The sequence below is a fragment of the Eschrichtius robustus genome, chromosome 1 (genome assembly GCF_028021215.1).
Source record: "Eschrichtius robustus isolate mEscRob2 chromosome 1, mEscRob2.pri, whole genome shotgun sequence".
NCBI classification, from domain to species: Eukaryota; Metazoa; Chordata; class Mammalia; order Artiodactyla; family Eschrichtiidae; genus Eschrichtius; species Eschrichtius robustus.
The window spans coordinates 48,058,292-48,083,910 of NC_090824.1; the positions used below are offsets into that span (position 1 = coordinate 48,058,292).

At 42.6% G+C, this 25,619-nt stretch overlaps 1 protein-coding gene across 1 annotated transcript; it reads right to left on the reverse strand.

Moving 5' to 3' along the window:
• Positions 1-11,366: 11,366 nt before the first annotated feature.
• PTGER2 (prostaglandin E receptor 2) lies at positions 11,367-21,672 on the reverse strand. Its single transcript, XM_068527598.1, has 2 exons — positions 20,830-21,672; positions 11,367-11,588 (listed from the first exon to the last, which is right to left on the reverse strand). Exons 1-2 carry the CDS (start codon positions 21,670-21,672, stop codon positions 11,367-11,369), a joined length of 1,065 nt encoding a protein of 354 aa, XP_068383699.1.
• Positions 21,673-25,619: the final 3,947 nt, after the last annotated feature.

Genomic DNA, 25,619 nt, shown 5'->3' on the forward strand with positions numbered 1-25,619 from the left:
CTACTTGGAGAGAAAGACAATAAGCACACACACACACACACACACACACTAATGCTAGGTAGTGAGAAGGGTGAAAAGGGTGGTAAAGAAAAACGAATAGACTGTGGGGAGGGGGAAAAGAGTGATGGGAGTATTTTATAGGGTTATTTTATATAAGTCAAAAAAGACTTGGCTGTGGAAGTGACATTTGAATGAAATGAGACAGTCTGGGGAAAGAAGTGTATGAATGCCTCCAAATGTCTGGGTGGTATGGAGCCAGGCGGGACAGGTGCTCAAGTCACTACTTCTTTGGTGATTCTTTGCTGTGAACACAGATGTAGTTCCAATCAGCTACATTACCTCTGTCAGGGTCCCCAGTCATCCTCAGTCGTGTTGGTAACATCTGTCAAAGTCATTAGGTGGCCACAAGTAGCATGAGGTTGGTGTGCTGGCGCTGGTGGTAGGGTTGGTGGTGCTGGCGGTCTGCATGTGTGTGTGTGTGTGTTCGCCTCTCGTGATAAGAAAGCTTTGGGGGCTTCCCTGGTGGTGCAGTGGTTGAGAATCTGCCTGCCAATGCAGGGGACACAGGTTCGAGCCCTGGTCTGGGAAGATCCCACGTGCTGCGGAGCAACTGGGCCCGTGAGCCACAACTGCTGAGCCTGCGCGTCTGGAGCCTGTGCTCCGCAACAAAAGAGGCCACGATGGTGAGAGGCCCGTGCACTGCGATGAAGAGTGGCCCCCGCTCGCCGCAACTAGAGAAAGCCCTCGCACAGAAACGAAGACCCAACACAGCCAAAAATAAATAAACACTTAAAAAAAAAAAAAAAAAAGAAAGCTTTGAACAGCAGGGGGTTGGAACTCAATACACTATAAATATGGGATCTTAATAACATGATCATTTAAAACATCAATAATGATAAAAACCACCAGCATTTTAAAAAGCATGTACCGTGTGTTAGACATTGCTTTAAGTATTTTACGTGACATATCCTTTGATTCTTTCAGAAATTCTGTGAGATGGACAAGTACCTCATGATAGAGGTGAGAAAAGAGGCTTAGAAAGTCTCTTAGTAACTTGCTCAAGGTTACACAGTAAGGGGCAAAGGCAGGGTTTGAAACGTGGTCTAACTTCAAAATCCAAACTTTATACCAACCATTGTGCAATTCAGCCTCCAAGGGCAATGCGCTGGCGGCAGCGTGGAGGGCAGGCAGGGGAGGATATGAGTGCTAAACAGAACAAGGCAGCACTTCTGACTAATTTCCTGACAACCTCCTCCCTCACCTGGGTATCCTGTTACATAATCCCTAGAGTAAACAGAATCCTTCTGTGCTTTTGAGCAGAGATTTATGATTGACAGGAAAAGTGAGAAGACAGATTTCCCATGAGGAAAAGGTCTTGTGGAAATGCATCTTTAAGAATAATTAGGGGCTTCCCTGGTGGCGCAGTGGTTGAGAATCTGCCTGCCAATGCAGGGGACACGGGTTCGAGCCCTGGTCTGGGAAGATCCCACATGCCGCGGAGCAACTGGGCCCGTGAGCCACAACTACTGAGCCTGCGCGTCTGGAGCCTGTGCTGCGCAACGAGAGGCCGCGATAATGAGAGGCCCGCGCACCGCAATGAAGAGTGGCCCCCGCTTGCCACAACTAGAGAAAGCCCTCGCACAGAAACGAAGACCCAACACAGCCATAAATAAATAAATTAATTAATTAAAAAAAAAAAGAATAATTAATCTCCATTTGTGAGATTTCAAACCTTGTTGCACTTGTGCAGGTTGAATCGAGAAACAAGAAGGATGAAGGAGGGCTACCCTGTAGATATGGATAAACTAGTGATTCTGAGGATGCTGGGAAAGCCCACAGTTGAAATAATCACAATATGGGACTGGACCTCTGGTGGATAAACCATGTTTTCTTTTAATCACTTTCTAAAATATCTAAAATTGTCATTAAGTCGCTGCTGAAATAATTGTATTTCCCTCCAAAATAACTCATGTAAATTTAAATAACTGTTCATAACTGCAAATGCATGTAGTTCCTTTTTTTTTCTAATGGAAACATGATGATAGGTATATAAATTCTTTAAGCCAAACCATTAGCATCATACTAGTGCTTAGCCTGACTTGTTGGTGAACAGCTTGGAAAGGTTAAGATAACAGTTCTTATAAAGAGCAGCTTTACGGACCACAGCATTCACCAGCCAGTAAGACAGCTATCATTAACATTCACTATCGTTAGTATTAGTTCTTGTTTTCATTTCATTGATAATTACTCACAGCTCAAAAACAGAATATATGAGGAAAAATGAATCAGAGTGATAGAAATTAGATTCCGATTTTAGTTTACCCTTGTTAATGTCTCCCTATGTACAACAAATATGACATTTTTTTTTCTTCCTCTTGCACAGAGTGTGCCTGCTGTTTTATTTTTTAATTTTTTAAATGTTGAAACAATTATAAGCTCACAGAAACATTGGAAGTACAGTACACATAACTTTTTCCCTTAAATTATTTGAGATTAGGTTTCAGAGGTGATACATCATCACCTGCTGAATACTTCGGTGTGTGTCTCCAAAGACATTCTCTTTCCTTTGGAACCACATACATATCCTCTTATGGCCCCTCACTCCTTGAGCGCTTCCTTTTTTCTTGTCCCATAAGATGTCCCTGGGTCATCTCACACTTTCTCTGCCCCAGATCTGGAATCAGACATTTCTCCAAGGAGCCCTGGTTCCTTCTAGAGGAAAGTGGCATTTAGAAATCAAGACCCAAGTGCTAGGTGTGTTCATTGCTATAGGGCAAGGAATCCCAGTTTCTCTCAGTGGACGAAATAGAGAAAACACACGCACATTTACATATGTATTTACTTCTATATTTATCTTTATATATTGAAAAATATGAGTTAATACCAATACCCTCAATTCCAATCCAGCACTACAGAGTTCATTCTAACTTTTCTGTTTATATTTCTCCAACAGTGACAAGCCTGGTTTCCATTATCCTTAATGTATTTGCTTGTTTGATAAATCCCTCTGTTAGTAGCCAGTCTCTCATCCCTGCCATCACCCCTCCCTACGCCTCTATCTTTGGCTCAAGCTCTCACTCCCCAATCTGAGCTCCCAGCTGCCCCATGTGGACACCATCCTCACTCTGCCTGGGCTCTGGCAGCTCACGCCAGGCTGCCCCCACAGGTGCATGCCTTTTTCATTCCACTCAGGCTCCTAAGCCCTGTCCCTGGGCCATCCCTTTACAAGGATGCCCTCACCTCCCACTCAGGTCTGTCCTCCTGTACCAGTTCACCCCTGTGTATCAATAGATAGCCTCCTCATCCCCCTTGGGCTCTGACTCCCCACACTGCATCACTCTCCCTGTGTGGATAATCTCCTCACCCCCTTGGGGATCTGATACCCCACGCCAGGCTGCCTTTCTGCGGGGACACTCTCCCCAGTCCACTAGGGCTCTGCATCCCACACTGCCCCACCCCCTTGTGGATGCATCCTCCCCCTGCCTGGGCTCTGACCCTCCAGACCAGCCTCCCCTGCGTGGGCTCCACGACCCTGCTTAGGCTCACACATCCCCCAGCTGCAGAAGCCAACCTTCCTCTGCCCCACTTAATGGGCTTGGGATTGAGTTGTTCAGAGAGGAGGGGAAGAAGAAGAGGAGGTGCAAGATGAACTATTTTGAGTCTATTCAGAGATGAATAGAGATTGTGTCCTCGACATTAGCCTTTCATTCACTCTTTAGTTCTTTCAACAAATATGTGTGTGCATATATGTACATTTATATATATATACCTATAACATACCAGACACTATCCTAGGTACTGCAAATATGGTGGTGATAAAGAATGACAAGGTCCATGGCCCATGGAGTTTTCATTCCAGTGGAATATAGTCAGAAATAGAGGTCCATTACAGATCTCCATTTCTGTGGGATCAGGAGAATGATCCCTGGGCTTGAGATCAGAAAATAGTTTAATTTTTTCTTTTTTTTTATACTTTCCCTTTAAAGCTATGTGATTTTGAATTAGTTGCTCAACTTTGACATCTGTTTTGTCATCTGAAAAAATGGGGACAATATCTACCTTACTGCGTTATTTTGAAGATTAAATGAATATACATAAAACACTCAATACCTAGCATTGAATAATTTTCAGAATATCCGATGAATAATATACTGAGTAAATTTTTAAAACAGAAGAAGACCTTGAAATCTGTAAGATACAATTGCAAGTGTATGGGACATCTGGCCGCCGCTGTAAAATACTATAACATTAGACGTCAAAACAAAACAGACAACAATCTCTCCCTCCTGGACCTCAGATTCTAGTGCAAGGACACAGACCATGAATGTTATAAATATGTCAACTTTGAGGTATCTTTAAGGTCACTCACATTGGAACGTGATAGAGTGTGGGAAAGGGAAGGGGGTGTGTAAGGTGGGGGGGGAATTTTAGGAAGGGGGTCACTGAGAAGGCGTCACTGGAGTAACATTTTGAAGGAGGTGAGGAAGTGAAGTGAGCCGTGGCTGACTGGGGGAAGAGCATTTATTTCAGGTAGAGACAACAGCCAGGGCAATGACCCTGAAATGGGGGCCTGCTGGTGTGCACCAGGCACAGTACGTGGGCTGGGTGGCTGGAGTTAGGAGCAGGGCAGAGAGGTGGGGTGGGACCTCAGGAGTAGGGACACATCGTGCAGAGGGAAGATCTCATCCATCGGATGTCTGTATTCCAATCCCAGTTTCACCATTCTTAATGAACTTTTCGGGGTGTTGGTTTAAAAAACAGTGATCAAGGACTTCCCTGGTGGCGCAGTGGTTAAGAATCCGCCTGCCAATGCAGGGGACACAGGTTCGATCCCTGGTCCGGGAAGATCCCACACGCTGCAGAGCAACTAAGCCCGTGCGCCACAACTACTGAGCCCGCGTGCCTAGAGCCCGTGCTCTGCAACAAGAGAAGCCACCTCAATGAGAAGCCCGTGCACCACAAGGAAGAGTAGCCCCCGCTCGCTGCAACTAGAGAAAGCCCGCACGCAGCAACGAAGACCCAACGCAGACAAAAATAAATAAATAAATAAATTTATATTTTAAAAAATGTGATCGGGTTTTTCTCTCCATGTGTTTTGTCTCTTAATCCAAAATTCCTATTATGAAGCATTTTAAATAGTATTTAAATAGCATTTTAACATGCTCGAGTAAGATAAACTAAAGGCAAGACATTATTTTAAAAAGGTTTTAATACTGATAACACAAGATAATTGTGCTTCCTCGTTTAGCATTTCTTTGCAGCCACTGTGGTTCACCATAACTTAATGGAGAACACAGAAGAAATTCGTAGAAGGTAGACAGGAATCTGACTCTCCCCACCTTCCTTAGTTTTCCAAACTGGCGTTTCACAAGAAAATGTGAACATCTGAGCTAGTGTTTCCTCTCAGAAGTGGGCGTCTGACTCGCTAGTCACCATAATAGGTAGTAAAGAGAATGAGGACCTCTAGTTTATAGTTAAGCTTGCTCTGCTTTTATCGGAACACCTACTCCCACCAAAAAGATTCATTTTTACAGGTCAAAGAGTAGTACACCACAGTACTCAGCCGGGCGTGTTTTGGTTACTGTGTCTTTCATTTTACAAATAACATGAGGACATTTATTTTTAAAAGCATATAAAGTTAATGTTGAGTTTTTAAAGGTGTATGGCTTTTGGCTTGTTCCTCTGAGCTCTTAATAATGTGGACGTGTTGAGTTTTTTAAGAACTGAAAGATAATCTCAACTATGTCTTCAAAGGTTTAATTGTGCAGCTGTTGAATTTTCGAATGTTTGATTTATCATGACAGATCAGGCACACTCTTAGGGCTGAGGTGAGCCTTGGTCAGTTAATTCTAGCAAAAATATCATTTGATAACTAAAAGTAGTGAGTTCCGTTTTCAAGGAAAAAATTATTCTTTGGGGTCCAGCACTGGCACCTAGTTCCACATCATCTCAAAGTCCAAGTTGTTAACACAACAGACCAAGCTTGACTGATAAGTTTGAAGCTCCCCATCACTAGTCTACAGATTCAACCCAAGAACTCACAGGCTAATGACTAATGAGAAACCAAATGACTGTGTGGTCTCAGGCAGCAAGGTCATCGCCACAGCCATAATCATAATGGTATCTTATGAGGATGTCCTTAGTGAGCAAATCACTTCCCTTCTGCATGGCCACTTTTCCTCTCTGTAAAGTAGAAAGCTGGTGTTTCTTTCATTTGTTGAATGGTATAAAGGTATAACCCAGTTGCTCACAGAGCTTTGTAATCTCAGGTTACATTAACGGAAAGATAATGTCCAGATCAAGCCAGCAACTGACACATCAGCACTAAGTCCTGGAAAGACTGGTTTAGAATTATTTCTTGATGTTTGGTTCTGGCCCAACATATTGAGATGGACATTGGTAACTTGGATAAGATCTGGAAGAGGGCACCAAAATGGTGGGGTGCCACATAAGGGACAGTTGAAGAAAGCAGGAAAGTTTTGCCTAGAGAAGTCTGGGGTGCTTCTACACCTAGAACTCTACATTCTACCTAGGACTCTGGGTCCTCTACATTGTCCCATTGTGCCAATTTTCATTGCATTCTCTGAAATACAAACTCATCCCGCATACTTATTATCGTCTTCATTCTTGACAGTTGCCCAGAATTAATAAATAGATGTCACGACCCCAGCTCCACGACGGGCACTAAAAATGAGCAATCTGAATCAGACGTGTGTGAAGAGGTCAGAGGGGCCATTGAACCAGGCATCTGAGAAAGTACTAATCCCTAACCTTATTTGCATTTACCGCATCCAGGCACTGTGCTGAATGTCCTGTATGTACTTACTCATTCAATCCTCAAAATAATTACAATAATTACAGAGGTAGATAATTTTATTATCTTTATACATGAGGAAACTGGAAGTCAGAGAGGTTAAATAACTTGTCTGAGGACACCAGCGGCAGTGTCATACATCTTTAACTCTATCACCCTTTCTTCTGCTTAGGAAGAGCTATTACGCTGTACTGCTGTGGGCAGGGAAAGCAGAAAGATGCTTCAGTCTGATCTCCTTTCTCTCCTCCAATCATATAAACTGCCTCCAGGGTTGGATAAATGTAAATGCTGAGCCTCAAGGGAACAGGGTCTAGGATAAATATTTTGGTAAGGGAATCTATAGTATTTTACGCCTTTCCATACACGTGGGGCTGATGCTTATTCCCTAAGCTTGCTAGAGGATATCTATTTGGAGTAGAAGGCAGAAAGGCTGCCCATTCTGTGTTTTCAGTTTTTGTGTTGGTGTAATTTTATTTTTTAAAATTTTTATTGGAGTATAGTTGCTTTACAATGTTGTATTAGTTTCTGCTGTACAGCAAGGTGAATCAGCTATACATTACATATATCCCCCTTTTTTTTTGGATTTCCTTCCCATTTAGGTCACCACAGAGCTGTTGGTGTTATTTTAAAAAGGAGAACATATTTTTAATCTCCTTATGCTGGATATTCTTCATCTGCCCCTCTAAGTCTACTCTCCACCTGTATTGTGGTCTTCATGGACTGCATTACCCAGGTTCCCCTTACTCTCTGGATTATAGTTGGGTTTGGCCAATGGGAGGAACAGGCAGAAGAGCAGGAAGATCTTCCAGGAAGGTCGTCCCTTCCCTCCCTCCCTGTGGTTTGGCAGCAGCTATGCTTCCCTACTTAAGGCCATAGCTTCTGTTGGGTGGGACACAGCTTTCACGGCTCCTCCCTTGTCCCTTCAGGCCTGGGAGTGGTAACAGCTTCCAAGGGCTCCTCCACCATCCCTTGTTGATTCCCTTAACCCTGCCCTTCCCTCTGTAAGTATTCCTTTCAGTCAACAGTCCTCAATTACCCTTTTCAATGTGCCAGCTCTTTCTGCTGGAATCATCACTGATCTGCTTGACTTGGCATATTTTAAAAAATGAAACACACAGATCACAGAATTAAACTACCCAAACTGACCTTTAATTGTACATACATTTTACAGGAAATACAAAAATATAATTCAAGAAAATTTACTTACAATAAAAATCATAAAACCTACCAGAAAATAAAGTAACTTTCTGAAATAAAAATTAATGCCCAATACATGGCCTTGTTCCCATGTATAAATTAGACTATAGCTTCTGTGAATTGCTAAAATGACATTTATTTCCATAGTGTGTATTTCAGGTGATCAAATGCTTTGTAAATTAAAAAAAAATCAATGATAATGCTGTTAGTATAATGATTATACGTATGTTTTAAACGTGCAATCAAAGAGGAATTCCAATGGAGTTGTGTTTCATAAAGGCAGAAGGTGGTCATCATGAGTAGGTATTGCAAGTCCACACATATTAAATTTGCAGGGAAGACTGTTTCTCTGTGAATGACTCAAGTAGGGGCTTTACCCAAATTCAGAAAACCATAATTTTTGGCTTAAACCATTAGATTTGGCTAAGTAAAGTAAAAAAAAAAACCCTCATCTTAAGTGTGAGCTAATTGTCTTCCCCTGCCTTTCAAAGTCATCGAATTCTAAACTTGACTATGTTGTTTTTTTCTTGGTTCAAAGCAGAGCTGACGTTACAATAGCAAGAGGGCAATCTGTCTTTCAAAGTGCGCTGATGTGAGCCGGCAGGGGCACCAACAGTTGAACTGAATTACACTGAGAACGTAGTGTTGTGGATCGGATTTTCCCTCCACCTGCCCAGGGCTCATAGCCTCTGCCAGCATGGCTGTTTGGGGTTGGTGCTGTTTCTAGAGCCTTGCTCTGGCTCTAGGTTGTCATGGGTCCAGACCACTTTGAGATTCAAGTCTTTTGGAGGCTTTCTATAGTTTCTAAGCAAACTCAGGCCCTATCAGGATCTTTGCAGATTCAAGGCCACAGTCTAGTACCAGAGTTTACCAGTTTTCTCTTGGGAAAGACGACCTGGGGCCACAGTGAACCATCCAGGAAATTCAGCTCAGGATAGACTGCTTTGGTCCATCCCATTTCTGGACACCTAAAGTCAGGGCTGGCATTCTGAGTTGAATATCCACTATAGTTTCTTTCTCCCTTTTCATTCCACTGACTGTCAGGGGCAAAGAATAAAATCTAGGTCTTTTTCATCAAAATTCAGTTCTCTGATATACCAGGCTAAATTCTGTGTTTTTTATTTTACTTGAAAATGAGTCAGTAAACTTAAACAGGTACGTCTGATGTGATGTGATTTTTAAAAATATTTTAAAACTTTAAAAAATATTTACATATCCAATATAAGTAATTTTTTCTATTACCTTGAAATTTCCATTAATAGTAAGCGGTTTACTATTACATAGGATTTTAACTTTCAATTCCTTCTATGTAAATATCAGTGCAGATGAAATAACAGGATTTAGTCATTTAACACAGTGCAAAGAACAGGAGTACACTAGGAATCAAAGCTCTGGAAATCTATCAGTTCTTAATGACTTAAACTCATATTTTGGGACCACAGGGTGAAAATTTTGTTCCCACTAGTGATATTATGTCCAAGTTTGTGTTTTTAAGTTCTCAGGCATTATTCGAGAATTTTGGGGGGTGGTGAGGTATGGTGAATGATTGTACTTAACATTTTCATTTGGAGGGAAAAAAAGTCATCTGATAAAGGAAATTAATCTTCCACATTCAAAGTAACTTAGAATTTTATGTTTAGGAATTACCCATGAGCCTAGTTAATCCTATTTAGAACAATTTCTTAACTCTAGAATACTTGGTGGACAGGGAAGATTTATTTACATGTCCAGATTTTAGCTAAGTTAAACTTTGCCTGGTTTGTTTAAATTAGTAGGAAAGCAAACCATTCATTTATTCTTTTTAAAATAAGGGATGATTTGACATAGACTGTGTCAAAATACACTGATTTCTAGATAGGTCTGGAATCACTCCTAAGTGATCATCTAGTCTGATAACTACGTACAGGAAACAGTTTTGCATAAGCAACTCAATGAGACTAACATTCTTATTTGGTTTTTTATTACAACTATGGTGTAATAACACTCACTGCAAAAAAATAAGGTGTCCACTATTTCAAAGATCATGCTATAAGGGAAAAAAAATCCTCTAATACCAAGTACTGTATTGAATATTTCAAACTCTAATCTGTAATGCAACCACACTTTAAAAACCTGCCAAATTAAATGAAAATTTTCCACTTTTATCTCATTTTAAAAATTATTATATCTACACTAATTATAAATTGTTGTTTGGGGGGAATTCATCACATACTGTCCCATTTTCAATTTTTTGTTTTATAGTTTATTTTTGTAACATTTCAGATGAGTTTACACTGTAACTAAGATATGATTAAACAGTGCAAATTCACTGAAATATTTTATGCCGAGTTTACATAATGCCAAACATTTAGATTTAGAAATATATTAAGATATGACTCACTGTTACATGATTTCCTATACAGTATAAGTCAAGCCATATTTCTCAGATGAATTTTGCTACAATACAAACATCCTATAAAGTAGATGTTAGTTACGGCCTCAACATCAGCATTAAAAGAGTTCCAGTGTATCTGAAGAACTGACCAGATTTTTCAGTTTTTAATCCTAATATTTGGCTTCAGATGTAGCCATTCCCTGGAAGTAGAATGAAGAGTATTAATCAGAATTACCTCTCTTAATAGTCTACTATTTATTGTTGAGAGGAAAATTCCTAGCCTTTTTGGTTACTATTAGCACGGCAGACATTATAAAATAAATAACCTGACACTCTGACACACAGCTTCTTGTGGATGGCGAAAAAGCTGACATTAACGAGCTGAGCCTACTCAGTAATAGTGAGTAATACTGTTGTAAGAAGAGAGTACTCCCACATACATAAACATACAGTACAAAGTACCTATGATTTTCAGACTCATTGTCCAAAGAAAGGACGATCACAAGACACCAGGCTTGGTTGCTTGCACATATCCACTTCCTAGAGAATACGTAAGAAGTTTTATCTGGTCTGACTGTACACTGTATGTTTATAATGGTACTAGCCTAGAAGATTAAAATAGAAAACACAGTATTTACGGTTTTAAACAAATTACAAAGCTACATGCTTTCTCATTCAACAGGAAAGCTTAAATCAAAAGGCACTGGATCTTAAATGCAATTCGTTGTTCCTCTAAAGGCCAGGGAACATGCTCTTTGAGGGTAGGTTTTATAGATCCTTTCGATACCTTCCACGAAGTGCCTTGTCAGCATGTCTGTAGCCCAAACCACTGCTGAAATGTTTGTTTACTCTGTTTTATTAGGGTAGCTTCATTGTATTTATAAACTAACTTTTTTCCATTTCTCCAAGGAACCATTTCAAAATGATCTTCCAGATGCTGGCTAACTAAGCACTTCTTAACTACCATCCTCAAAGGTCAACCTATTTAGTGGCATTTGACTGTGTAGAACAGGAAGTTTGTGTTGCATCTTGTGTTCTTAATGAAACCCGACAACAGAGGACTGAACGCATTAGTCTCAGAACAGGAGGCCTCAGGATGGCAAAGACCCAAGGGTCAATTATTGAATTAATTGATAAAAATCTAAGAGCTTGGAGGTCCCACTTTTCTTTCCGGGAAGAGGTTTCATTCATATATGCAAAAATCTGTAAGAAGCAAAAGGGGAAAAGGATGTTAGTTTTACATTGTAGCAGTGGACAGGCTTAGACCATATGCAATTTCTTAAGATTGAAAAGCAAAACGTGTTTTGTGTGTGGTCGTAGTGGTGACAGAGAGGTAGCGAAATCTCACTCCTCTAGCGCATGTTTATGCCTTATAGACACTCTGAAACATAAGTATTGTCTCTTTCTGACAGATGAGGATGTGAGTTATTAACATGTTGCATTTACTTCCAAAAACTGAATCTGGCTTCATTACGACAATTCAGTGAGAGGGCACACAACAGAGCCTGTGGTCTGGCCATTGGGCTGCCTGGGTTTGAATCCTGGCTCCACAGATAGCTTTGGGACCATAGGTAAGAAAACTAACCTCTTTGTGCCTTCATTTCTGCATCTTTAAAATGGGTGATAATGATAACAATACCTATTCTTGGGGTTGTTGGCAGGATGACAGGAAATCATCCGGGTCAGCTACTGAAAAATGCTCACTTAATAAGTGCCCCCCCAACGTTAGTCCTTGTTATCTCCATTTTACCAGTGAGGACACCACGGTGCAGAGGTGAGGGACTTGCCCAAGTTCCCAGGGCTGGTTAGTGGCCGACTCAGGACACAAATTCCGAGTCCCTTGACACCAGAGCAACGCTCACCGTGTGCTACATCCAGGTCGCCTATGTTAGACCAAAGGTCTTCAGAACAAAGTCCTAAACACCGGAAGGCTGACACATCTTTACGCACTGGCCAATGTCCTCAAAGCGGTATACCAGCTCTCATCCGATTTCTTAGATATTTAGTGAACGACACAACGTTTGTTCAACACAACATTTCAACAACACACCGTTTTGGTCAGATTGCAGAGAATGGACCAAACAAATGTTTGATAAAGATCAAACATTTCCACATGGCTTACAGAAAAGAGAGAAACATGTAAATCACACCTAGTCATTTGAAACCAGTTGTTTATAGAGCTCCTGGGACTTTCTTACCAAAGGCAGCTGGTGAGTTAGAGAGCTATTCCTTCTGTCCTCCACTCTCCCTTGCCAGAAGAAGGAATGGTTTGTTTCCTTCCCCCTCCCTAACCCCGCTACTTATTCTGCAGGCATCTGGCAACTGGATATACAAAGCAAATTGCAGGGAGGGAGAAGAGTAGTCATCTTCGGGTTGCTTATGTTAGGACAATATCAGGAAGGTTTGGCAGCCATAGGTGTTTATGCCAGAGAATCTTGGCTTAAGGGAATAGAGAAAAGACTTGGCAGATGAGTAAAGGAAAAAAAGAAAGAAAGAACTGATGGTGGATGTCCCTGGGCATACAGAGAAGAGGAAAGTTAGGTGGGGATATGCAAGGGAGCAATACTTTTCTTGTCAGCTTAACTATTTTGGATGAGGAATTAGTAGTATTTATACGGTGTATTTAAGGAGCGATTTTGAAGTTTAGGAATTCAGGATAACAGTGTACATAAACCCGATAGATTAAAATGTATTAGTCACCACACACACACACACACACACACACACACACACATATACAACTGAGCATTCTGTTGTAGACAAAGTCTGTAGCTGAGTTTAGATCTAATTTTGCCAAAGAATATAATACTGGATTGTCTAGTGGGCCCTGTAGAGAGGGCTCAGCCTCTAGGGTCATGGGTCACACATGAAGATGAGTCAGGTTTTCAGTGGCAAATAACGCGAACCATACTTCCTTATCTCTTTAGAGTGTGACAGACCAATGAGAAGCGAAAAATGGTTTTAGAGGATGAAGCAATTCTGTACTATTTGTTTCCTTTCCTTTTCATCCGCTACGCTGAGTAATTTTTAGAAATGCTTAAAATTTGCATTTTAGGAGGTGGCCAATATGTTGTAGAAGATAATTTCCTCTTTTATGCTTGGAAAAGAGACATACTTCAGAGAACCTTGAAGTTCTTGATGTAAGTTTTGTCTTCCCCTACCTCTCCATTTTTTTCCCTTTGGTTCTTGGCTTTTGCCTAGAGTTCACCATTTTTGATCTTGTGGACCCTGGGTTCTTTCTTTTTAATTTAAATTATACATAGCATAAAATTTACCATTTTAACCATTTTCAAGTGTCATTAAGTACCTTCACATTGTTGTGCAACTGTACTGTTTGTATTTTTATTTTCTGTATATTATGATGTTTTGACATCATAAAAACTTTCTGGCTGGGGAGAGACTGCCCCTTCCAGGGCTAGCCGATTCTTAGAGATAGCCAAGGGCTCACCCAGGAGCAATCGTTTGATATGCAAACTAACTAATGCAGAGCTCCTCTGTGTGGCTCTTTACCCCTAGGAGGCAGCTTTAATCATTCCAAGGCCTGGTACGGGGCGGCTAGGGGCTAGGGGCAAGTAGGGGCTACTCGTATAGCTTAGAGCCTGTCGAAATGCTTCAAAATAGCCAGTCCTAAACTGTTTACCCTACTCTGCCTTGCCTTTCCCTCAGAAACTCCAGTGAAGTCCGTGGCCCAGGCTCTCCCCAGCTCCCGCTCCTTTTTCCTCCTGACCTGCACTGGTGCTTCCCCGTGTGGCCCTGCACGTTACGCAGTGCTTCCTGTTTTTCAGACCTGTGAGTCTGACTGTGTTTCCTGGAGCATCTCCTGTCTCCTTTTGCGGCTGCACTTGACTGACCATCATATAAAAAGAACAGGGGTCAGCAACCACCGCCACCATCCATCTCCAGAACTTTTTACATCTTCCTAAACTGAAACTCTGCACCCATTAAACACTAACTCCTCATTCCTCTCTCCCTCCAGCTGATCCTGGATTTTAATTAAAGGCTGACACAATGGATAGAAGTCAATTAATTAATAACATTTTGGTGATATTCTGGACTTCAGCTTCGGAGGCTGGTAGAATTTATACATGCTTTTGCACATACTACAAATAAATCTGCTATGAGAAAAATACCAAGGACTAATGTAAACCAGCCTAGTGAAATTTAATTCCTTAGGACAGACTCTCTCTATAGGGCTTTGCTAAGAATACAGAGCTTGTTGTGATACCTGGAAAGCGGCACAGGGGAAAATTAGTATTCTTTTGTCTTCCATAGAATCCTTGCCACCTCCATGGAAAACTTTATCTTGGCACTGACCTGGCACTGTTTCTTTCGGCTACTTTCCTACCTTTAATGTGACTACATAGTGGGTTCAGAATTTTAGAGTAAATGAGAAATTTATTTGGCTGTGCACTGAAATCACCTGTGGATCATTAAAAATATTCTGATAGAAAAAAAGTTAAAAATAAAGAAATAAAAATACTCTGATGGCTTGCTCCCTCTCTCAGAGACTCTGATTTAATTAGTCTGGGCTGTAACCCAGGTGTCAGGGCTTTTAAAGCCCCCCACGTGATCCTAATATGCAGGCAAAGTTGAGACCCACTGCTTTAGACCTTTACCCAAAAACTGAAATAGTTTAAAATTATTCATTTATCACACTTAAAAGCAAAAGACCCACTTAGGCCTGGCCAATCAAACAAATGATATGGAGCTTCCAGAATTCAGTTCCTGGTCATTAATATACAATGATTTTCCTTTGGAAACTGAATCCTGTGGAAAGAGTAGCTAATATTTACTGAATACCTGTATGCCAGGCATGGTGCTAAGAAATTTGTGTCTTGTTGTGTTTAATCTTTATACAAATCTGTAAAGTGTTATGACTCCCATTTTAGTAAGGAGGAGATCAAGGCTCAGACAATTAGTTATCTTGTCCCAAATCACACCGCAGGTAAGTAGGGAAGCCATGCAATTATAGCAGCGGGGCCCAGACTTTCCTCTTAGCCACTACACACTCTGCCACCATCTATATAAAAAGCTTATGATGTAAAGTCTCACATGAAATTCACCACTGACTGATTATGGGTTTGTAGGAGACTTTTTTCCAAATGTGTCACAAAGATTTATGGGTATTACTGCTCCTGTTTATAGATTTTAAAACCATGGCTATATCTAAGTAGCTACTTGGTTTTCTTTGGGTCTTTTCTTTCTTCCACGCTTTCCACAGCTAGATGGCAGGCAGTGATGATCACCTTGACCAAGGATGTAGACATAACACATCACTTCTCTTTAGGGAAAAGGACTATAGTTCTTGCTGTCTAAATTTTTAAAACTCAGTGTAATTATGTCATTATTTACAACCACAATTTCATAATATCAAATGGCAAAGGAAAAGGTGTCAAGTGAAAACACTCATATACAAGAACTTTCTCTTAAAAGGTAAGGTGTGTTAAAACTCTTCCAACAATCCCCAAACACATCATTGATGATGTATGAATGATAAAGGGCCTTCCCTTTATGGATAGTACATGGATATTTACTCAAAATATCACCAGGCAAAGTTCATTTCGGTTATGCATAGAGATTTCGGAATTTCTCTTTCATCCCTACTAGAATTGTGATACTGTGCATGTATGTAATTGACAAATTTCAAATCAGTTTTACAACCCCCATTCATGTTACATTTTACATAAAGAGTACCAGGAATGAATGGGAAACTCCAGTACTGTTTACTTGAGTTTGTTCTGTATTTCAAAGGTCAGATTTCCACTAATCAGAGTAACCTAGAAATTATAGCCCTAAAGAATTTCTAAAGATGAAGACATTTTAGAATGAGTCAATGGTTCACTCTTGAAATTTCAGAACTGAATAAAATGCATAAGCACTTTATCCTAATGGCATGGGGAAAACAGTTTAAAATGACCAGAAGTTATTCACAATTATTAGTAAAGTAGTGAGAAAATGGCTAGACATGGGTTGGAAATTAAGAGACAAACAGTATCTGAGTCAAGAATGGAGGTCTGATATATTTCCTGTGTCCTGTTTCATTTCAGGAAGAAAGTTTCTATTTATTACTGTGAAATGATGACAATATCTGATTAACATGAGGAATGTATTAATTTACACAATATTCCTTTAGTGCATAAACAGTTTGGAATATGTTATTGGTCCTATGCGTGACTTTATATTGGATCGCCAAAATAATGCTTTTTAAAAAAATCAGTTATATCTTATGTGTACCAACAGAAAATTTTATGTGAGGGGTAATCTGATTATTTCTTAATTTAGACCAGCATTTACACTAGCCGATCTCCTAAAATCTCAGACTCAGCCTTTTAACGCATAGGTCTGTGCAGAAGAAAAAAGAAACTGTACCCTTGGCCCCAGCTCAGGCCCCTTGATCTGATATGGAGAAAAAGGTCTTTGCCATTGTATTTTTAAAGCTAAAAGTTGAAATTAAGAGACAAAGTGGTCCAGATATTTATAACATCTTCAAAATTCTCTTATAAATCTTGGATTAATCTTCTCATATGTTACCCCTGAAATGAGTACTTTCCGACAGTATTGTGATTAAAAGCACAGGCTCTATGCTTACGCTGCCTGGCTTTGAATCCTGGCTCCAGCACTCATTCACTAGCTGTGGGACCCAGGGTAAGTTATTTGCCTCATTTGTAAAATGGGAGTAAAAATGCTACCTATTTGACAGATTGTTGTGAAGATAATGGATTAATGTATGTAAAAATTTGCACTCAAAAATGTTAGCCATTCAGGACAGGAATAAAGATGCAAACGTGGAGAACGGACTTGAGGAGACGGGGAGGGGGAAGGGTAAGCTGGGACAAAGTGAGAGAGTGGCATGGACTTAAATATACTACCAAATGTAAAATAGATAGATAGTGGGAAGCAGCCGCATAGCACAGGGAGATTAGCTTGGTGCTTTGTGACCACCTAGAGGGGTGGGATAGGGAGGGTGGGAGGGAGACGCAAGAGGGAGGAGCTATGGGGATAAATGTATATGTATAACTGATTCACTTTGTTATAAAGCAGAAACTAACACACCATTGTAAAGCAATTATACTCCAATGAAGATGTTTAAAAAAAAAGCCATTTTGATGTTGATAATAATGACATTTGAAGTTGAACTTGACTTCATTACAGCGTGCTGGGCATTTAACATTTTGAGTTTCAATTCCCAAACTTTGAAAGTCCTAGACTGGCATTCTTGGAGGAAGCAGTAATTGTAACCTGCCCACACCTTGGGACAATGGCTGACATTCGTTAGCAGGTCAGGTTTCCTCAATTCCCCACTCCCCTCTTCTCATTCCTGGAGTGCTGATTAGGCTGGTGTCCCACTGGGTACAGAGCTGTGAGCTCTCCTTGCTGGGCCAGTGGTGTGGCCCACTTTGAGGGCCACAGAAAGCAGTTCTGTTATCCCGAGTTAGAAAGAGGCAGAGACAGGGTAGATTGCTAGTATTTTCTGGGACACAGGAAGAAAATTAGTTGGAATAGTTCATTAATAATTATTTTACATTGATACATTTTGCCTCGATAATATTTTAGATATACTGGGTTAAATAATATATATTAATAATTAATTTCATCTGTTTCTTTTTACTTTTTGTCATGTGGCTACAAGAAAACTTGAAATTCCTTATGTGTCTTGCATTTGTGGTTCATGCTGTATTTCTATTGGGCTGCATGTGCTCTTTTAGAAGAAGAGGAGAATTTCTGAAGGCAACCAGAAGCCCTTGCCTTTTCTATCAGAGCCCTGGTTAGGATATGAGGAAATGATTCCTGCCTTGGGCGGGAGATTGGTGTAGGCCATTTCTGACCACAATTTTAGTGTGGGCCAAGTAGAATAAAAGGACATGGGGGAAAAGCACCCCCCAGGGACACATGCCAAGCATTCTGAAATAGCAGAATGTAACTGCACCATTCAGTAGCTTTGAGTTTCGAATTGTCAGATAAGCCTTCCAAGAAGTAATTAAATTCTGGATAGTGTAGCATTTCATAATGCTTAAAGTGCTGTGTAAATGAAAAATACTAACAAGTATCAATAATCTATTGATAAAATAAAATTAGTCAATGGTCAAAGTAAATTTCCCTATTGAGAGATGACTTGATACTTCCCATTTAGGGTACAGTTCAAATATCTGTTTTGCACCTACTGGGTTATCTGTAGTTCATCTGGAAAATGTGTCATGTTAGCCCCAAGGCAAGAAGTCAGCGTGGCCAACTTTCTAGATTACATTCACACTAGGCATTTTCCCCGCTCTTTGTCTGGGAATCTTTGCCATGCATACATGCAGAAGAGACCCTAGATAATATTTGCTGATACTGTCAATGCCAAGGAGTGGCTTGAAGGAGCTAAAGCCTCCTCATAATCTTCATCTGGCCCCCCAAAGCCATAAACAGGCACTCAAATAAAAACTCAGCTTCAAAGCAAACTTCCTACGTCCCCACCTTTCCTAACCAGACTTCTAGTTCTTCCATTTGGCAACTCTGGAGTTGCCCCTGGCTTAATAGTAAATGAAACGAGTGTGTGTGTGTGTGTGTGTGTGTGTGTGTGTGTGTGTGTGTGTGTATCTGAAAATCAACATATGGCAATGATGGAATTCTCATGACAAAAGGCAAATTTACTTGAAAACAGGGGAACCTATTGAAAATCACTGCCTTTATTTTAAAAAATACAGTTTATGCTGCGGGTCAGTCATGATCAAGGGGGAGACCTTTTCCTCCTGCTCTCCTCCTCAAAGGGAAGAAAGGGAATAACAATCCTTTTCACAAGTGTGCGGTCACCTCTGAGCCTGTTCCCAAGCTATTTAAGTAGCTGAGGGTGGAAGGTATTTTTGTACGTACACACTCACAAATGATAGATAAAACTCTGAGAACTGACATCCCGATTCCCACCAGTCCAAAACAGGTACCCCCCAATTCAGAAATGGTTTATACCTCTCATGTTAAATCCTAAGTTGTTTAGTGGAACTTGAAATGCTTTCTCTCACAGATACATGTATGTTCTGCATCCTAGCCCCAACCCCCAAAAGTTAATTTAGCTCCTAATGTAGTTCTACCAGTAAAGCAAAACAAACTTGTAGAAGCCATGTTGGTTTCTACCTCACAGCATTTCTGTTGCAAACTCCCCAGCTCAGGGTGACTGGGAGATGCAGCCTCCCACATCCTACTTGATTTTGTAAAAGGGCATCTTTTACATACTCCATCTCATTCCTCTCAAAGTGTAACTTATTGATTCAGAGCAGCTTCTTCCCTGACAGAAGTGGGGACCAGGGAGGAGAGAACATAGGGAAGCAAGGGAGTTAATTTGTGTGTGTGGGAGGGTCATATCTAGGCTTTTAGGATCCCGTGTCCCCTCCCACCCCCATGAATGAGTTTATGAAGATAATCAAAAGCAGCGAGGGAGGCGGGAAGTAGGATAAAGTTACTTCTTCAGCTTCTACAGGTCACAATTGCCAACGGCAGCATCGTTTATCTTTTTCTTTTCTCCAAGACTGTGTCAGGTGAGAGTCACTGCCAACTGTTTATTCCCTGTAGGGTCAGTCTTGTGCTTCTGAAGATTAGGAAGCGGAGCTGCTAAAACTGAGCTCTCATTTCTCTGTAAGAGGCCAGCACATGCTCGGATACATCCCAGGCTCTGCTACCCACATTACACCTTAGGAGGTTCAAACTCACAGCATCATGGAACTAACCACTGATGTTGCCCCCAGCCAGGGCAGCACCCAGCCCAGAACCTAGGCAAGGGGTTCCTCCAACCAAGCAGCCTTTCCTCTAATTATCATTATGAACATATTATGAATTTTCATGGCAACAAAGAGTTATACTCCCAATATGTAGTTTGGGAAATCTGTAAACTAGGTTTTGTTAAACTTTGAAGACAGTGAATGCTCTGGACTTCTGGCAACATGGACCCTACTCACCTGGGACCATTCTCAATGTCAGCTGAAACGCTATGGGTTGAGTATTACATTTTGCTCTGGGAGAAATAGAAGGCAGAGCCTGGAGAACTAGCACCAGTGGATGGGGGGCACCGGGAGGCAAACTACAGCTCAGGGAAGTCAGGTTGTAACTGACAACTATCCAAAGGTGGAAGGGGCTGCTTCTTCGTCAGGCACTAAGCCAGACTGGCCTTGTACAGCGGCTTCGGGCTCTAGGGTGGGAGTCTGCACTGGCTTAGTGGAGAGCCAAGACTCCCTTTCAGGGGGACTGTGTTGCTAAATGAGAAGCACTGGCACAGAGATGCCCGTTTGCTGGGGTTAGGAAAGTAGGAAGTGTGGCAAAGGTAAGTGAGAGGGGAAGGCTATAGACCCTTTACAAACGCTGCCATCATTTTACAAGTTGCAAAATGTGTGTGGTGGTGGAAAGGGTGGGAGTGAGAGGGGAGAGTGTGCGAAGGCTGCCCAGTTCCTCTGTGGAAACGAAGGGAGCGACTTACCGTGAAAGGCAAGGAGCAGATGGCGAAGGTGATGGTCATGATAGCCAGGAGAATGAGATGGTCCGTCTCCTCCGCCATGGATACCCTTTCCCCTTTCCTGTGGCTGCCAGGGCCGCCCCGGCTGCTGCCCAAGGAGGGTCCGGAGCGGCTTCTCCTGCCCCGGCGATGCATGTGGATGAGGTTGAGGATGACGCTGAAGTTGCAGGCGAGCACCGCGATGATAAGCAGCAGCAGCAAGCTGGCGTAGAGCCGCAGGTACGTGGTCTGCTCATGCCCGATGAAGCACCACGTCCCGGGGCAGTACTGGGCGTACTGCCGGTGGTCCAGCAGCGGCAGGGAGCAGAAGAGCAGGGAGACTGTGTAGATGGCGGGCAGCACAGCCAGGCCACCACGGCACGTGACCCAGCGCTGGTAGAAGTAGGGGTGTCCGATGGCTAGGTAGCGCTCCAGGGCCATGGCGAACAGCATGAGCATGGTGGCCAGGCTGAAGAAGGTCATGGCGAAGGCAAAGTAGGTGCACACGCGCCTCTGGGGCTCCAGGGCCACCAGGGTCTGGTTCCGCGCATACGAAGCCAGCACCACAGGGCTGATGAGGCAGGTCCCGAGCAGGTCGGTGAACACCAACTCTGTCACCAGCACGTGGAACAGCGAGATGGAGTTCCCGCGGCCGGCGCTGCGCCCCGAGTCCCCCAGCCAGCGGCGCACCAGCAGCGCCAGCGCGATGAGGTTCCCCAGCACCCCCGCCGAGAACATCACGGAGCTGATGGCTGGGCTTTCGCCGGAGGGGAGCCACTGTCGAGTATCGCAGTTCTCCGGCCGGGAGTCATTGGAGGTATTGCCCATGGTGGGGCGCCGGAAGAAGAGATGCGTCCTCCTCTCCCGCCGGCCTGCACCTGGTTGGAGGAGGGTCTGAGAGCCGGAGCGCTCCGAGACACCCAGGGAAAGGGGAGGGACCGAAATCCAGAGCCCCCTGCCGGCCCCCAGCACGCACAGAGGGCGGGCTCTGCCCGGGTCTCCCAAGGCTCGCGGAGAAGCCGCTCTGCTGCCGCATCCATACGGCGCTCCACGCTCCTCCGCCGGCCCGCGCCCAGGGAGCCGCCGCCGCCGTCTCTTCCGCGTCTCCCGGGGGTGGCGGCTACCCCAGAGCGAGAGCCGGCGAGCCGCCGGGAGGTGGGCGCGTCACGCTGCAAGTCTCTCCGGGAGCGCGGGGGCGGAGTGCGCGCCGGGCGAGGCGCGAGGGCGGGCGGTGGGAGCAGCGGTCCTCGTTCTCCGCTCGGCTTGCTGGATGCCCGCAGGCTGCCTGACCACCGCCGGGAAGGGTTTAGCCCTGGTAGAGGGCTGGGAGGGAGTGCGGGGCACTGGCGGGGTCTGCACAGGATTCACAGAAGGCGGGCAACGCCGGCGAGAGCTAAGCGACTCACTAAACAGTAGAGGAGTTAGGAGGACCCAGTCCCGTGAGACGTGAAAAAGAAGGGAACAACAGACACCAAAGACGGCTTGCAGTAAGACCAATATGTTCTTTTTCTTTTCTTTTTAAAAGCATTTTCAGGAAAACACACCAAGAAGGTGGGACCAGAGTTAGAAGGAAGTGAAAAGCAAGCCTGTGCATTCAAGGCACCAAAACACGCTCACAGCAAGCTGCCTGTTCCAACATTTCGCCTTTTCTTATGTCAACACCGTAACGGATAACCACTTGTTTAAGCAACCATTAAAAAAAAAAAAAAAGGAAAAAAAAAGAAACGTTCCTTGTGATTGTGTAGAATTGTGTTTGTGGGCACAGCTTGAAACCACTGCACATTGTTCTCTACTCAAGCTCAGCCGCGAAAGAAAATGTTCAGCCATACATTTTTTTCATGTTCAGTTAACCTTTCAGGACCCATCTGGAAAGAACTGTTCCTGGTAAAGTTGAATTGGTAAGTGGCCAGTTTCAGAGACTGGAGCTGACAAAAATGGTTTCTTACTACCCACTGTCACATATGCAGAGTCACGAAAATGGGCTGATGTTTAAAACAAAAAACCCAGTTTGACAGACAACATGGGTAATTATATTTTGTAAGGAAGGTCATACTCCCTTGGGGAAGGATCTGCAAAGGGAACTGGAAAGGGGGTGTGGGAAGTCATCCTCTGAGAGTAAAGGAAAGATTGCCTGCTGAAGAGCACCCCTTCCTGCAGCCTGCTTGCAATCTATGACTATTTTAGCTCACTTTGATGATTCTGGCTTGAGAATTAGGTTGGGGATAGGGTTCCCAACAGCACAAGCTCACAGGGGGGTTATTTTGCTCATGTAAGAATGTCAGTGGTGGCAGGCTGGTGTACCTCCAGGACTCTTTCCTCCAGCCTGCCGTTCCTAGCATGCTGGCTTTCTGTCTACATTCTGTTCCCCACTGGTCAGCAGGATTCAACCAGAGAAACAGAATCACGTCATCACAGAAGTTCTACTGGACAGGGCTGCTTTGGACCTTACATGTGGGTGGGAGAAGGTGGGGGAGTCTATGCAAGGCTGTTTGCTGTCTCTGGTTCTAGTGTTGAACCTGAAATCACCATAGATCAGCCAGAGGCAGTCAGGATAGAAAGCTGGACATGGATGAGAGCAAGAACAGACTTAGAACTTGTGGGGACAAACTGGAATTCACGAACAACTGTAATCTTCAAAGACAGACTGCACCTGCGTGTGTCTCTCATTACTTCCAACTCTGATGATGCAGATATACTGCAGGAGAAGCTGGCACCCTTCATGGAGCTGCACATGCACTTGGCTTAGGACCTGGAGAAGCTGAAGATCTGGCAGGAGCTGGGTGCTGCCTCATGCCAGCAAGGGGAGCCAGCAGATGAGCTACAATGTGCTAGAGTTACCACCACACCTGGAGCCCTGCACTGTCCTTCAGAGTGTGAAAACCATGGCCACTGCCTCACTGTTGCCTTCCAGAGCTCACGCAACACTGAAACCATGCAAAATTCTGGAAAATAGATCCTGCTTAGCTGAGTTGACATAATACAAAGTCACCACACTGCCCTATAGGTCCAGGTGTCAAGTCGGTTGAATATGCTTCAGCCCAGAAATAGTGTTATAGAAATATACTGCCTCAAGGAGACATAATCTGACAAGTACACAAAGATGTTACACATACACAGAGAAAGCAGAAATAATGTTCATCGTTGCAAGAATCTAGAACTAAATGTCCTACCATTGAGGACTGGTTTAATAAATTTTGGTATACCTATATAACACAGTATACAGTCATTAAAAAGGAAGATGTGTATCTATATTTACTGATAATGATCTCTACCACTTGAGTTAAAAGCATGTATATTATTCCATTCATAAATAAAATTATATGCATAAGTATTTGCATAGAGCAGCATCTAGAAGGATGTTCAGCAAAATATTAATGTTAATTTCTCTGGTAGTACTTTATTCTTTATGTCTTTCTGTCTTGGTGGATTTTTCTACAAGTATGTATTATCTTTATATCAGGAAATTCAAGGAAGCTGCTTTTTACTTAGAAAAAAATTAATCATTGGAGGACTCTTTTCTACTTGGTAGAAGGCAGGGGGTTAAATGCTAATGTTTTCAGTTCTCTTCCAGTTCTACTCCTTAATGAGTGGGAAGGTCTTGTTGATTTCTTGAGACTGATCAAGAAGACTGGAGATGCTATCCTTACAGTTTTCACAAGGCTTTTGTAACTGTCCTTATTTGAACATTGGAAATCATCACACATTAGGCACCATTTCTAATGAGATGGTGCCCTGCCCCACTTGAAGTGATTGCTTTGACAACAGACTCTTGGTACGTGTTAATGTTGTTGCTTAACTCAGTTCCGACACTATCATCACCAGGTGGTAAAAGTGGTAGCAAAAAGTCAACCAAAGGGTTAAAAACAAACAAAAAAAGCAGTCAATAGAAACTAACTTCAAGATTTGTTCACAACACTACAGGAAATTGTGAGTGGGCAGGTAGAGAATCTTAGTAAAGAAATGGAAACTATAAAAAAGAACTAAATGGAAATTCTAAAACTAAAACTTACAGCAGCTTGCAGTTGGCAGAATAAAGAGTGAACTTGAAGACTAAAATCACATCTGGTCACCTTTCTTTTCATGTCATCATGACTTTTGTGCTCCTGGGAAATATTCTCACTTTTTCCATACCACATAAGGCTTGGAGAACTCTCATTTCCTGCTGCTTGCCCTGCTTCTACCCAAGAAGTGAAACATGGGTTTCCTATGCTCTCAGATCCCTCAAACCTCCCTGAGATTTGGGGGTACAGAGCAACCTCATCTAGGAAACCCCTGTGTTAACATCTAAGCTCTCCCAGTTCTCTTAAACTTCACCGTCCCTCCTTCACAGACTGTGGAACTACCGGGGGAGAAGTGGTGAAACTTTGCTCTTCCTTATCTCTTCTGATGTGGTCTTACCATTTAAAAGTCATAAGCTAAGAATTGATGCCTGTGCCATCATCAAAAAATCTACAAACAATAAATGCTGGAGAGGGTGTGGAGAAAACGGAATGTAAATTGATACAGCCACTATAGAGAACAGTATGGAGGTTCCTTAAACTAAAAATAGAACTATCATATGACTCAGCAATCCCACTACTGGGCATATAACCTGAGAAAACCATAATTCAAAAAGAGTCATGTACCACAATGTTCACTGCAGCTCTGTTTACTATAGCCAGGACATGGAAGCAACCTAAGTGTCCATCGACAGATGAATGGATAAAGAAGATGTGGCACATATATACAATGGAATATTAGTCATAAAAAGAAATGAAATTGAGTTATTTGTAGTG

What these genes read in the sequence shown, in the direction of transcription:
- PTGER2 (XM_068527598.1), bottom strand. Translation starts at nt 21,672, where the DNA reads ATGGGCAATACCTCCAATGACTCCCGGCCGGAGAACTGCGATACTCGA. An exon ending in TCTGCTCCTTGCCTTTCACG is followed by an intron (nt 11,589 to 20,829) that starts GTAAGTCGCTCC and finishes TGCTTCTTACAG; the next exon opens with ATTTTTGCATATATGAATGA.